This window comes from Synchiropus splendidus, chromosome 4 (genome assembly GCF_027744825.2).
Source record: "Synchiropus splendidus isolate RoL2022-P1 chromosome 4, RoL_Sspl_1.0, whole genome shotgun sequence".
Classification (NCBI taxonomy): Eukaryota; Metazoa; Chordata; class Actinopteri; order Syngnathiformes; family Callionymidae; genus Synchiropus; species Synchiropus splendidus.
In genome coordinates, this window is record NC_071337.1 from 16,420,303 (window position 1) to 16,433,361 (window position 13,059).

The 13,059-nt window shown below is 44.1% G+C and overlaps 2 protein-coding genes across 18 annotated transcripts in view; one reads left to right on the forward strand and one right to left on the reverse strand.

Annotated features, from left to right (window-relative positions):
* Window positions 1-362: 362 nt before the first annotated feature.
* LOC128757757 (homocysteine-responsive endoplasmic reticulum-resident ubiquitin-like domain member 2 protein) lies at window positions 363-4,981 on the forward strand. The gene is made up of 9 exons (XM_053863272.1): window positions 363-912; window positions 1,285-1,450; window positions 1,977-2,054; window positions 2,127-2,222; window positions 3,509-3,639; window positions 3,736-3,825; window positions 3,892-4,095; window positions 4,166-4,253; window positions 4,324-4,981. Exons 2-9 carry the CDS (start codon window positions 1,304-1,306, stop codon window positions 4,456-4,458), a joined length of 969 nt encoding a protein of 322 aa, XP_053719247.1. The 5' UTR covers window positions 363-912; window positions 1,285-1,303; the 3' UTR covers window positions 4,459-4,981.
* A 1,809-nt stretch (window positions 4,982-6,790) lies between these two features.
* LOC128756733 (sodium bicarbonate cotransporter 3-like) overlaps window positions 6,791-13,059 on the reverse strand; it is a 36,923-nt gene continuing 30,654 nt past the window's right edge. For 15 of the 17 annotated variants that reach the window (XM_053861316.1, XM_053861311.1, XM_053861313.1 and 12 more), the window contains 7 exons: window positions 12,745-12,906; window positions 12,375-12,626; window positions 12,218-12,286; window positions 10,804-10,977; window positions 10,170-10,307; window positions 9,979-10,073; window positions 6,791-8,125 (listed from right to left, as the gene is read on the reverse strand). In XM_053861316.1, coding sequence (XP_053717291.1) covers window positions 8,041-8,125; window positions 9,979-10,073; window positions 10,170-10,307; window positions 10,804-10,977; window positions 12,218-12,286; window positions 12,375-12,626; window positions 12,745-12,906 — 975 coding nt within the window. In that variant the 3' untranslated portion in view covers window positions 6,791-8,040. The remainder of the gene's footprint in view (window positions 8,126-9,978; window positions 10,074-10,169; window positions 10,308-10,803; window positions 10,978-12,217; window positions 12,287-12,374; window positions 12,627-12,744; window positions 12,907-13,059) is intronic. The other 2 variants (XM_053861319.1, XM_053861303.1) reach the window with 1 other exon arrangement.

Consider the following 13,059-nt stretch of genomic DNA (forward strand, 5'->3'; position numbering starts at 1 on the left):
AGCAATAATTCCCAAGCTGGAGTGACCAAGATCTTGGAGAGATGATGGACAGGGCTGAGGCAGCTACGCTGGAGCTCACTGAGTGAAGGGCACATTTACGTCATGGCATTTATGCAATTGGGTTATGGCTGTTATGTTGAACTGCTGTGTCCGGTCTGCATGGAAACCACCGAGCATCTGGAAAGTGCTCTCTCTCTGAGGTGCGGCTACAAATTGCACTGATGTAAAAGTCCAAAGATTACACGATAATACCACTTTGATCCATTGAAGTCAGATCTTTTGTAAGAAACTGGGTAGATAACCGTGTATGTATGTGATGCACTGCTCCGGGACTCTGTGAGTGTGATGATCCTGGTGACACAGGAGACTGAGCGAAGAGTAGGTTCCAAGTTTACAGGTAAATGGTCCATGCACAGATACATGCACAGTACTGAAGTCAGTTTTACTCTTCAATTAATGTAAAGACTTCTGGATTCAGACATATTGTCCCCAAACCCTTTCACCACCAACAATGTGAGGATTAAAATATAAGATGAAATAATGAAAACGATCAAATTACCAAAAAGTATTATTATTAATCTGTGATTTTCATTTTTCTGCCTCAATGTTAAGCTCAAGTTAGACAGGAGCTGAAAACAATAGGCGAACTATAACCTGAAGGGGAGCGCTCCTTGGACCGGACTGTGCTCGACACGACTGAACCTATTATTCATGTCAGACAGCGGGATTAAGAAAAACACTGACATGTCAAAAATGTGACCGCTTGGTGGCACTGTCGACTGAAAACGACGAAGAAGCGGCGATTCGTCAGCTTGCGCTGCAGTGACGGGAGTTGTAGTCTTTAGCGCGGACAACGTTTCTCGGCGATCGCTCCAGAGGTTGAACAAACGTTTCTGCCCGAGGAACCTTCAGGTATGTCAGGCTTGGTTCAAGGACAAATCGGACAGCGCTGGGTTTTTACACGAAGCGCTACATTGGTTGGGGTCGTATGGCGGCTAATGTTAGCTTAGCTTTGGAGGACAAGCGGATTTAAAATTATTTCAAACGACGTGTCGTCAGGACGTGGTTTCGTTTGTAATGTTTGAATACTCACTTTTATAGTATTTTGAGTGTCATGTCGTGGTCACGACTAAATGTTGTTGCCGTTAGAGTTTGTTCCTTTGCTAGCATTGAACACATCGCTCACCGTTCCGTTAATACAGCCTCATCTTAAGCCCCAGTTCAACATCGTGTGTAGTGTGGCGTGAGATCGTATTCAAGCGTCTGTCTGTTTCCCCCCGTCAGAGATCGATGGTTGACAGTCATGGATGGAGATGCTGAGGACGCACCTGTGACGTTAGTCATCAGGTCAACCACCCAGGATTTCAGTGACCAAACAGTTCACTGTTTCCACAACTGGACCGTGGGGGAGCTGAAGTCCCACCTGTCGGATGTGTACCCCCGCAAACCTGTAAGTATTTGGATCAATGAGAAGTGATCAACTGACTGTTGACCAAATCGTCGCTGAATGTTGGATCAAGAACCAGTCTGTCGACTGCTTTAAGACCTCAAGTCAACATGGTGTATTTTAAATGTATTTATTTTATGATGTGTGATGGAGTCAGTGTCCCGTGGAGCAGCAGCTGAACCTCATGATCCAGACAGTGAGGCCATCAAGGCCTCATCCTCGAGACTGTGGAAATTGACACACACACACAACATTGTGTTGGACCAGTGCAATGTTTTAGTATTGTATCTCCTGTTTTGTTGCAGAAAAAAAATGTCTTTATTGGGGCCGTCATATGAATTTCACTTCAAATATTGGCCATCGATGTATGCACTGTTAATACCTTCCAGTGTAAATGGCTAAAATCCAGTGTATCTTGTCTGTCAATCTCCTCACAATATGAGGCAAATCATCAGTAGGCATGATTCTTCTCAATATGCTGTTGACATGTACAGTATTTGACATAACGTCTGTGTCTCTGGTTCTTCAGAGAGTCGAAGACCAAAGATTGATTTACTCTGGGAAGCTGCTGGAGGATCACTTAGTGGTGAAAGATGTTCTCCGGAAGGTAAGTTTTCAACCAACCAGTCGCCGCCCTTGTCTTCCCATGATCCACGTATGACAGTTGTGTCCTCCACAGCAAGATGAATACTACATCCTTCACCTGATCTGCTCGACTAAAAACATCTCCAACTCCCCGAAACCTTCCTGCCAGCACAACAGCCGGGACAACACGGTGGGTTCCAGGGCCATCAGTGTCTTCACCAAATGTAGTGTACGGTGGCTCATTAGGGACAAACTACGAAGGCAATACAAATCACATGCTGGGAATATGTGCTCTGCTTTCTGCAATATTATAAAGACCATAAAACTTAACTAAATACGGTTGCCAATGAATAATACATGAAATTCATGACACAAATTTGGCGATGATCATTACAATGAGGCCATGTTAGATGGGTATTTGGCGGAGTCGACCTCCTCTGCATCCCCAGATAGTGCGAATATGATGTAAGGCATCCGCACTAGAGAGCGACTTGGTCTGATGAAACCAACTCTTAGCAGCTGGAATTTTTGCCCATGATTTTTTCCATTGCCAAAAAACAGGGACAAAAACTATCCCAAAACCATTTATCTAACCTCGTGTGAAAAGAGGAGATCCATTTTGCCGAACGTTCTCCTTCGTTCCGCTTGTGCATAAGGGTCTTAAAAGCCCTTGTCAGAGAAACACGGTTAGCACGATTCACCGTGGCAACACATGGAATCGCACCTCCTTCTTCTTCACTGTGGAGGGACGATTAATGAACATGCAGAAAAGCACTTATATAGTGACCGTCATTGTGTGTGTTGAGAAAAAATCTAGAGTGTTAGCGCAACACAAAACAGATGTAACTGAAGATGAACTATGAAAAAAATATATTGAGTGGCATTATTGGTTTAGTGTGCTGTTGTTCTGCCGGTCCTCATCATAGAAGAGTATTTGTATTTGATCATCCTTGAACACATTTGTTGACGTAGCTCTGATGAATACAGCTTCAACTGTAGAAATGTGTGTTGTCATTATAGAGCAGTTGTTCAGCAATGATTTTAAATATGACACTTTACACACAGGGCTTCTCAATTATTTTCCCACATTCTGTCAAATAATAAAATCTTGGCTCCTGACGGTTATGGTCAATTTCAATTAATATTATTAATAATATAATCAATATTTCCACTATCATACAGCCTTGACGTGAGCACGGACATCTTTAAACATCAACCGACCTGTGGACCACGTGCACTGCTTTACACTGAAATGCAAAGTTTAACTTAAGATTTTTTTAAAAATGATCCAGAGTTGACCAGTGAAATATTAAAAGAGAGAAGGCAACCAATGACAGCTAGACCTTTTAGTGAGTTTCCTCATGGTCGGCCCTTCTGCATTCCACCCAATATGATGCTTTGTGTGAAGAAAAATATTACAAGCTCGCTTTTCTGACTTTAAGCCAGTTCTGAGTAGATCCTGTTGTCTTCCTGCAGGGCTTCCTGGACTCTAATGTTTCTCCCTCCGAACAAAGTGGCCAGCCATCCTCTGACCAGAGAAGAGAAGAGTCTGCGCAGCAGGCGAACATGCTCACGTACCACCAGTGGTATATTCAGTACATGCACAGGTACTTTAAAATAGAAAAACAAAACCCGAGGAAGCTCAAATAAGACGCACACATCACTAGAAGCAAAGATGACGACAAGAAACCTTCTTCTTCCAGTTGGTACTCCCAGAGGTGGATCCCGCCCCCGTACTGCAACACCCTGATGCTGGCCTGGTGGCAGCAGATGTACGCCCAGCAGCACTTCCAGTACGTCCCTCCCTCATTTCTGTCTACATCTCTCGTCCCGTATCATGACACGGCTTCTCCCTGCAGTCAAACGCTGGCTGCTCAGACGCGGAATTCCAGTCCAACCCAGGTGGACACGTCTGCGGAGGAGACCCTCGAGGAGGTGAACAACGCTTGGCCCGAGTGGGCCTGCACCTCTCTGTTCGGTGCCGTCTTACTGGGCGTTTTCTTCTTCTTCACCTCTTTCAATCACTTTTTTTTGGTGGTCATGGCCGTCCTCTTCCTCTACCTGTAAGTTCACGCCCGAGATTCACTGTGTAGCTTCATCAACACTCATAACTTGTGCCATATTGGCCGGCAGGCACGAAGCCGGCTGGTTGGGAAATGATCTCATGATCCCCGGAGACAATCTCAACGAGAATCTACCGAACCACGACCTGCAAGACTTGGTAGCGGATCACTTTCATCAAGTCACTTTGGTGTCTACTCTGGAGTAAAAACTCTTCTGTCTCTTGACAGGAACAAGAGGAGCAAAGAGAAACAAGCGCTCCTCATGTGGGCTACCTCTCCACCGCATGGTCCTTCATCTCCAACTTTTTCATGTCTCTGATCCCTGCTGGAACGCCACACGCCGCGCCACAAGATGCCGACTAGGGAGACTGGAGCGAGCTTCCTCTCGTGTGTTACATGGTGTTTCAGCAGCCTGAGAAAAAGTTTAAAAAGGCGGAGTGATTGTTGAACACCCTCGCATGAACGCTGAACAAAACAAATATAGTTTTATAATTTAACAATAGAGAAGAAGTACTGTTACGTCGTGCCACCTTCAGTATGTGCTCTCGTGTCCGACCCAGTGTTAAATCTCTGATGTTGCTTTCTGCAGACACTATTGTTTGCAGAAGCATTTATTTGTGTCTTCAGATTTTGAGTGCGGTTGTATCGTGAACGCCGCTTTCCCTGAGTCATTGAAAACCTAAAGCTGAATCATCAAATCACTGTTTGACTGTTGAAATCAAACTTTGGTTAGAAAAACAGTAAACATGAAGCATATCATATTTGTTTCTGTCCTTACTCCTGTCGGCACTCCGGGTTCCTCCCCGAGACTCAAACATACCGATGTTAAGAGTGAGCAAGGGCTTGAGTGTCATATGCGACCTGTCGAGGGTGTCTTCTCCCTCTCACCCTGGGTAGCTTGGACTTAGTCCCTGCATAAACGAAAAGAATAAAACTAGTCCATCTTGTTTTTACTTTGTGAGGAATGCAGCTGACCACTGCACACTATGGCGAAATGACACTTATGTTACATGTCATGCAGCAGACTCTTTTGTCCAAAGCAGTCAACAAAGTGAACAATCCAAGTTAGTTCTGAGAAGTAAACTGCAAGCTCAGCAGTCTCCACACGAAGTGGCAAGGTGGGAGTGCGTCACTGATGATACTGATCCTGAAATAGCAGGACAGGATGTTGATGAAGTTCACAGATCCAGATGATCATTTCTTCTGCAGCGTTTCCTCTCCGCTGCGTAACAGCGGTTCATAAAAGCTCCCTGCTGCTGACGCAACTGTTAACATTGTGTCGGCAAAAGCGGAGGCGTTGTCATAATAAGTCCGCTTACAGCACCCCAGACACTTGCTTCATGTCGGGTGGAGAGCGCTGACCTGAACTTGAACTTGACCCGAAGTCAGTCCTAAAACAGAGTCAATGAACGGAAGGAAGACTTATTGAAAATTTGGACGGTACTCAAAAAAGCATCGACATGTTTGGAGGTGAGAATATGTCAGGGTTGGTTTGGGTTGTGAGTCTAAGAACAAGACACAGGTAGATGAAATAGCTGAAGCGAAGAGAGATGGTGACCATTTATTCTCTTTTATTGCTTTGCTCGATGGCAGTGGCAGAAAACCCATTCAAGCTCTAACATGATGTGTCACCGGTATACACGTAAATATTCATATATCTTCCTGTAAAAATAAGATCTGCTCTGATCAAAATACAGCTATGATGCAGTAACACGTCAACACTACTGAAATGATCGATGGAGGAAACAAGACGATATCCATCACAGCACTTGGTTATTCGAACACAGAGTCCAAACACGCGGTCTCCGCACATGGAAGAGCGACACGAGTCGGTGGTTGACGCTACGACTGGTACACTAAGGTGGACGCACGCGAACGCCGGAGAGGGGGGAAACACTGACGTCATCAACACGAGACTCACACTGGACAAGGCACGTAAGCGATCGGCTGTATATCACCACAGATGGAGCTAAGTCATTTGAATCACTGATCCATACTTCAGTTATGGAATACTTATTGCTAAAACAAGACGGCACTTTGCAAAATAACTTTGTAGAATATATATGTTTTTACACGAACTGTAGAAATATTTGCCATAATGATTCCATAGTCATCTGTACACAACACACCAACGCTAAGAAGGATACAGCGTAGAAAACAGGTACGACTAACTGGGGTCACGAATATTCTCCGTTTTCTTCAGTCCTACAGATAAACCAGTGATGACAGCGTTACAGTGGCTATATAGGTTAGTGACTAAAATATTGAGTGACCGCAGTCAGAAATCCTTCGAGATTCCTGAGGTTTTCCAATCCGACGTTGGTACCGTCCGAACACACCGCGGGAGACGGAAGCTTATTGTTGTAGTTGTTAAGAACACTGAAGTCAATTTCAGATAAAAACTAACAAACAAAAGACCTTACTGGCAAAGTGCTTTCTGTACAGTATAGACTTCATATGGCCTCCGAGCTGGGGGAGAAAATATTCAGACCAAAAAAAAAAAAAAAATCTGACAAATAACAGAGCAGCAAACTAGTTCAAACAACGCACATCTGCTTTGTGCTTTCTTTGTGTATATTTCCCATCCATACTACCACATCTGGCAATCTTTCCAGGTTGTGAGGTCATCGCACGCGGTCCGCAAGAATATCCTGATGTCCGTAATGAATAGCGAAAAGCACTACGACTACAGATCCCAAGTTGAACTGCAACAGTTGACACTTTAATAACAGTGATGGCAGCCATAGTAATAAAAAAAGAAAAGTCAAAAACCGTTAATTCTCTTGTATGAACTGGGTTGTATTTTTGTTCTGACACCTCTGATGTCGAGCGATGAGATGGTCAATATTTCCCAGGAAAGTTGGAAATTCTGTCATGGAACTTCACCCATTAAATATAATTTATAGCAGTTTGTTGCATTATGCTCAATGTTTTCTTACAACAGGAAGTTGATTTCTAACAGATGAGAATATACAAATATGTAATTAGATAGAGGAGTATATCTACAGGGAAAAAAACCCTTTGGAAATCTTTAAGGAATAGCCTTCAAATTCTGTATGTTTTCAAGGTAATGCCACGATTATTTTTAAAGAATAAAACTATAAAAAGGCAATCTATCTTTTGAACCTTCTGAGAAACAAGAATGTCATATTGGAATAAAAAAAAGGTACTATCAAGACCAAATGTTTCAGCGGCTTGACGTGTTACTAGAATAGTTTTAAAAATGTGTTTACCAAACACAATAAAAAGGACTATTCATTAATGTTCCGCTAAACTGCAACATGCTTCACTGCCATGACTCCTCAGCTGATTGTGTTTAGAGATGAAAGCTGGTAAACGTCCAATCGCCAGAGTTTCAGACAGAGAACATTTGGAGTAAGGTTTGACTGGTGAGGTGGAATAATGTCTGAACACAGAACAAGTGTGGTCACTGCTCAGAGATGGGAGGCAGCATGGATGGGAGGTGGAGAAGAGACGTTTCACCGAAGAGAGTAGTGCTTAGTGACAAAGCAGGACCTAAGCAGTGCGGGTCAGAGGGTCCAGTGACTGTGGCAGTAGAACATGCCAGGATGACACTTGTGCAGAGTTACATCAGCTGGCACTGAAATATGATGGCTTTCATAAAGTAGGATACACAACCGGTGCGTTAAAACACAAGAGGAGGAACAGCAAGTGTGTCTGTGCAAGGTTTAGCGTTTTGACACAAGCTGAAATGATCAAAAAGGTAAACGTTAAATTAAATTACATCGAAAAACAAAACACCCACACACACTTAAGATCCGACGGGGCCCATTCCTTTGGCGTCTCAGAAGAAATCAGGTGGGAGGGCAGTGACTTTCCTCGATTTTCTACGACAGGCGAGGAACGCTGTGACGTGGAGGAGGACTTGCAGCTCTGTCGGGGAGCTGGCTGTTCAGGGCAGGGACAGACGTGTCAGGAGGGGAGTCACAGGAAGGTCTCGGCCGTGGTGCCTCCTCCTGGCGTGTCCGGGCTGATGTCCACTCTGACACACGCCACTTTCTCTTGACTGCTGAACACAGAGAAGAGACAGGACATTTACATCCAATGAACTGAACACAGACTGGACATGGGGCTGTTGTTAGCACGGAAATCCAAACAAGCAGTGCAGCTACTGAAGTGGATGGAAGGGCAGAAAAGTCATTACATGAATCCTCTACAGTTTGCTTGAAAACAAGTCCACCTTTCTGACTCGACTGCAGGTGAGAGGGCAACTGTGAGCAGCACTGGAGGACATCACCGAATACAAGTCTACAATTCCCAGCTCAGGATCCTTGAAGTGAATTTACGAAGAACACTGTCTGCTTATGACATGAACAGATGTGGGAAAATAAATAGTTTTGTGTCCAAAAAAATCTAACTAAAACAACCATGAATTTATGTTTAACAAAGTGCCCACATCACTAAACTACTAAACAAAAGGTCCAGACCAACAGAAGTTGTGCAGCAGGCGTGTTATTTGTGACCATGTCAGAGAGTGAGTAATACCGTGAATCAGAAGACGTATCAGTAGCACAAGGATAGAACTACCTGATGTTAAAACATGTTTTTGATCAAGAAAAAGAAGATCCAGACTATTTGCTTACAGACTATCTTTCACTGCTGGTAACATTTTTCAGTGCACCACATTGTAACATAGTGATGCGATAACCAACACATCCATGATGAGGGACACTGCACTGACGGACAGAAATATTGGGTTTAAAAAAAGCTTCAGGACAGAAGCATGGAAATGTTATTACTCTGTGCAAACAGTTCACTTATCATTCTAACTGCATTCTGCCAGCTCACCACTAGAGGCCAGTGCGGACTAGAGCGATGACAGGCTCTCCACTTCCTCATGAAGCCCATAAACCGTAATAGCTTCATAATTTCCATCATCAGATCCGAATTCATTTCGCAGACAATAAAACGGCACGCTAATCTCATCTCCTGTCTGATCTACGATTACTGTGCCAGTGGATTAAGAGAAGGCCATGACCCGTGACATCTAGCGGCACATCTCATGATCATCATCAGGATTCATGCATCACATTATGAGCAGGAGCACATCAACACTCCAGGCAGCGACGCTCGCACCTACTCACAGGCACAAACACGCAGAGTGAACTCAGGGTTCACCTGCATGTGGACGTAGGTTGAAGCTAGCAAAGACAATCGGGGGTGTAAATGCGATCAACACACAACATGCTCATGTTAGTGACCACGCAGCTTTGATGAAACCTCACATGTTTATCATCCGTGTCAAATGTGAGGCCCAATGTGGACATGACTACAAATATTGTAACTGAGCAAAAATAGTGTGTTCAACCCATCAAATCTTTTATTAAAAAAAAGACAATTTAGGAAGTTTTTATGATTTTTTTTTCAGGATTTTAAGCACTCATTGGGTCACATTAAAACTTGATCTATTATGACCAGTCTGAAGGCGACATGTAGCCAAACAGGTAAAGAGCAAACTAAATCAATCACCCTTCATCATCTACAGTCCAGAGAATATGTCTCCACAAACAGGACAAAAATCTATAGGGAGTTGTGGTGATGTCTCTGTTTGTCCCAACAAATGGCTCCATCCAAACATTAGTGCGCATCAAGGTCCCAGTCAGGCCATGCACTGACTGCTGAGTGAGGTCAGGGTTAAATGAATGAATGACACGAGTCACACAGCCCTGCTACCTCCTGGTCCACGGCTGGCTGCTGGTCAAAAGTCCTATTCTGTAAGATCTGTTCAAGATGGACATAATAACGCCACCAGGTGATCGACCCGTCAATATTCAGCACAGATGTTTGGGATTCTGATTGCAAAACTTCATATTTTCAACTGGTAGAATGACAAGTGTTTGATGGGCAGACCGTCACTCTCACCTTCCTGAGAGAGCTTTCGCCGGGATGCTGAGCTGGGTCGCTTCATCGTAGTCGACAGGGATCTCGTCCTCGTCCTGCAGCCTGGACTCCTGCTCCTGAGACAACATGGTGGGACACGCTTACTCAACACATTCTACAGGTGATGCTGCGACACCGCTACGATCATCCTTCCATCAGAAACAAACACTTGCCAGCTTTTCTCGTGCTTTCTTCTTCTTGTCGTCTTCCTTCTTCTTTTTGCTCTCCGGCATCAGGTCATCCAGCCAACTCAGCTCTCGCTTGGTGAAGAAAAGGTCGAGGAGCTTCCGAACAAACACCAAAGCCAGAACCTGCAACATAAATAAAAAGTCAACCTCAGATAATGTTTTTAATTTAACACAAAAGAGGGAAATTGTGAAAGACCAGACACAGATTGGGGACACAGTAATAATAATAATACTAATAATAATAACAACAACAATAATGTGACATTGTCCAGGAAAAAAAATGTAACTGGATTAACTGTGAGCCATTTCCAACGTCAGGCGTGTTAAAGCCTGACATTCTGTCGTCCCTGTGGCTCCCCAGTGTATAAGCAGGAACAAACAGAAAAGGGCATTTCAGACAAACAAAGAGAGGCAGACTTTTCTAACCACTGTTGGCATAGCAACAAGGCAACAGTGTCTTCACCCCCCACACAAACACTGCATCGTCACCCTGCCTGTGTTTTGGTGGAAGAAACTGTTCTCCACAACCACAGGTGTCCTTCTGATCTGGAGCACTCGGAGAGTCATTTCTGTTGCCAGGGTAGAGTGTGAAAGACAAAAACGGGAGGGGGGTAATCACCATCATGGGGAACACCACAGCTGCTGCAGAGGCTTTGATGACCCACAGCAGGACCAAGCAGGTCAGCTGCACCAGCGTGAAGATGTGAACCTTCCACAGTGGAACGTAGCGCAGGTAGATGAGATCGGGCTGGTGCTTGGCTGGCATGCCGAACAGCTTGATCCTGTCGAAGAACTGCAAAGGGAATGGGACTTAACATCTGCACCACAGACAGGCCTTTAGTTGAGCTCACAGCTAGTGTGCTCACTTAAATGGGGACCAAATGACTACAGATGCACCTAATCGACCATGAATATATTGAATATGTTGGTTTATTTGAAAACAGCGAGGTGAAAAAGATGTATCACTGCTGGATGTGTTTATTGCTCCAACAAGATGGTTACGCACCAGCGGTCAGCAAAATATCATTTGTTCAGGGATGAGTGATAATAACCAACCCGATATTGAGAAAAACTGAACAAAATGAAGCAGCACAGCTTGGATTTCTGTCCATTTCCGGCCAAAAGGGAGGCAAACTGTAGTTCTTCAGCACTGACTAGTGATGGGTCTAATGCAGAAGAGCTCTTTAAAATGACCAATGTGAACCAGCTCCTGTCTGATAACCGTTCTCCTCCACTGCGATGTAATTCATCTGCATGACAACATGTGCAGTGCAGTTTTGGGCGCCTCACTTGATCGCAGCCACTTCTGCAGGATTCTTGGTCCACTAGAGTCAGGATATCAGTGACAAGAGTGATCATCACCTAACAGCCTCCAGAATCCTTTGTCTACAGGCTATTTTGTTGACTTAGTTCCAGCTATTCTGGAGTTCAGGCGGTACTTGTAATTATTTATAATTTTTATTTTATTTTTAAATGTTAAATGGGCAAGATGGCATGATAAGATTGGTTTTATATTAATAAAACATATATGAATGCAAACATAAAAATCTTATTATGAAGACGTTACCAGACAACCATTGTTTGATCAAGTTGAAGCACCAATGAAAACCCTTCTACCGTGTAAAAAATGGAACTTCATGTGGTTTGTCTCTGTGACAAGTACTGTAAGCAAAAAGGATACATAGCTGGGGTGGCTCTAGTTCACCAATACTCTCATAAAGAACAAAATAATATCATCATGTGCAACTTAAGTAAAGTCACATTATCCGCAAAATGTGTCTTTATTTTCATTGGAGGACAGATTTTGGCTCTGGTTTCAGTATAGACAAAAATGTCAAGTAAATTGCAATGTTAATATAAAACGGTGTCTCTTTGCGATTTGGCATGAAACCTGTGTTTCCCATCATAGAACTTCACAGCACAGAGATGATAGTTACAAGGTTCCTCATGCTCCAGGGAGCCAGTAAACTTTAAATTAGTGATGAGGCAGGTAAAGAGTCCATGAAATAATAATGGGCTGGGAAAGTTCTTACTTGAATGCCTTTCAAAGAGGAGACGCCCATGTAGAGAAAGACTCCATACAGCACTGGCATTGGAATAAACTAGGAGAAAGAGTGGAGAGCACCAAGCATGAATCACACGACTGAATCAGAAATACGGTCCTTGGATCTGAGGTAATGGGATTCTAACCTTCAACACCGACGTCATGAAAACTGAACATCCCATGAGGACGAAAATCATGAATCCAGTGACTCGCTGCTCTCGGATGCCCAGGAACTTTGGCTGCTCCCCAGGAGCGGAGCAGCCGGACTCCACCTTCAGGCTGTTGACGTGAGAGATGGAGAGGACTGTCGCTGCCACGAACCAGGGCAGGCCCATAACGGAGCAGACCCCCAGCATCACTGACACTATCAGTAAGTCCAGGTGATAGCCACAGCCTTTCTGTAGACGGGCAGAACATTCAAGAACAACAACATGAAATTCATCAAACTCACTTAAAATGATTTTAGCTCAGCGAGACTAAACTCAAGCAGACACAGAGAGAGCGAGTGTTTGATACCTTGAGCTTGTGTTCTTTGCGGTTGATAATAACTGCGGTAATCTGCTGGTCCATGAATATCAGGATAGTACAGAGCAGCGCCGGAAGAGCCGCCACAAGCATTGTCCACCACGGGTTATCACCCAACGGGTCGATCAGCCAGCCACGATTCTTGGAAGTGGGCTGTAGGATATAAGAAGTGGCTATAAATCAAGGCTGCTCAGATGCCAACGAAGGCCTTCTTAGTATGACATCACGAGAAACACCAAGCATGCTAGTTAGCCATCTGGTGTCTGTTTCCATAGGGTTAGGGATTCATATTTGCCAACAAGTCTT

Excerpts from the sequence above, each read along its gene's own strand:
- LOC128757757 (XM_053863272.1), top strand. The coding sequence starts at position 1,304 with ATGGATGGAGATGCTGAGGACGCACCTGTGACGTTAGTCATCAGGTCA. Across the intron at positions 2,223-3,508 it reads ACAACAGCCGGGACAACACG|GGCTTCCTGGACTCTAATGT; the intron begins GTGGGTTCCAGG and ends GTCTTCCTGCAG. Across the intron at positions 3,826-3,891 it reads TACGCCCAGCAGCACTTCCA|TCAAACGCTGGCTGCTCAGA; the intron begins GTACGTCCCTCC and ends TTCTCCCTGCAG.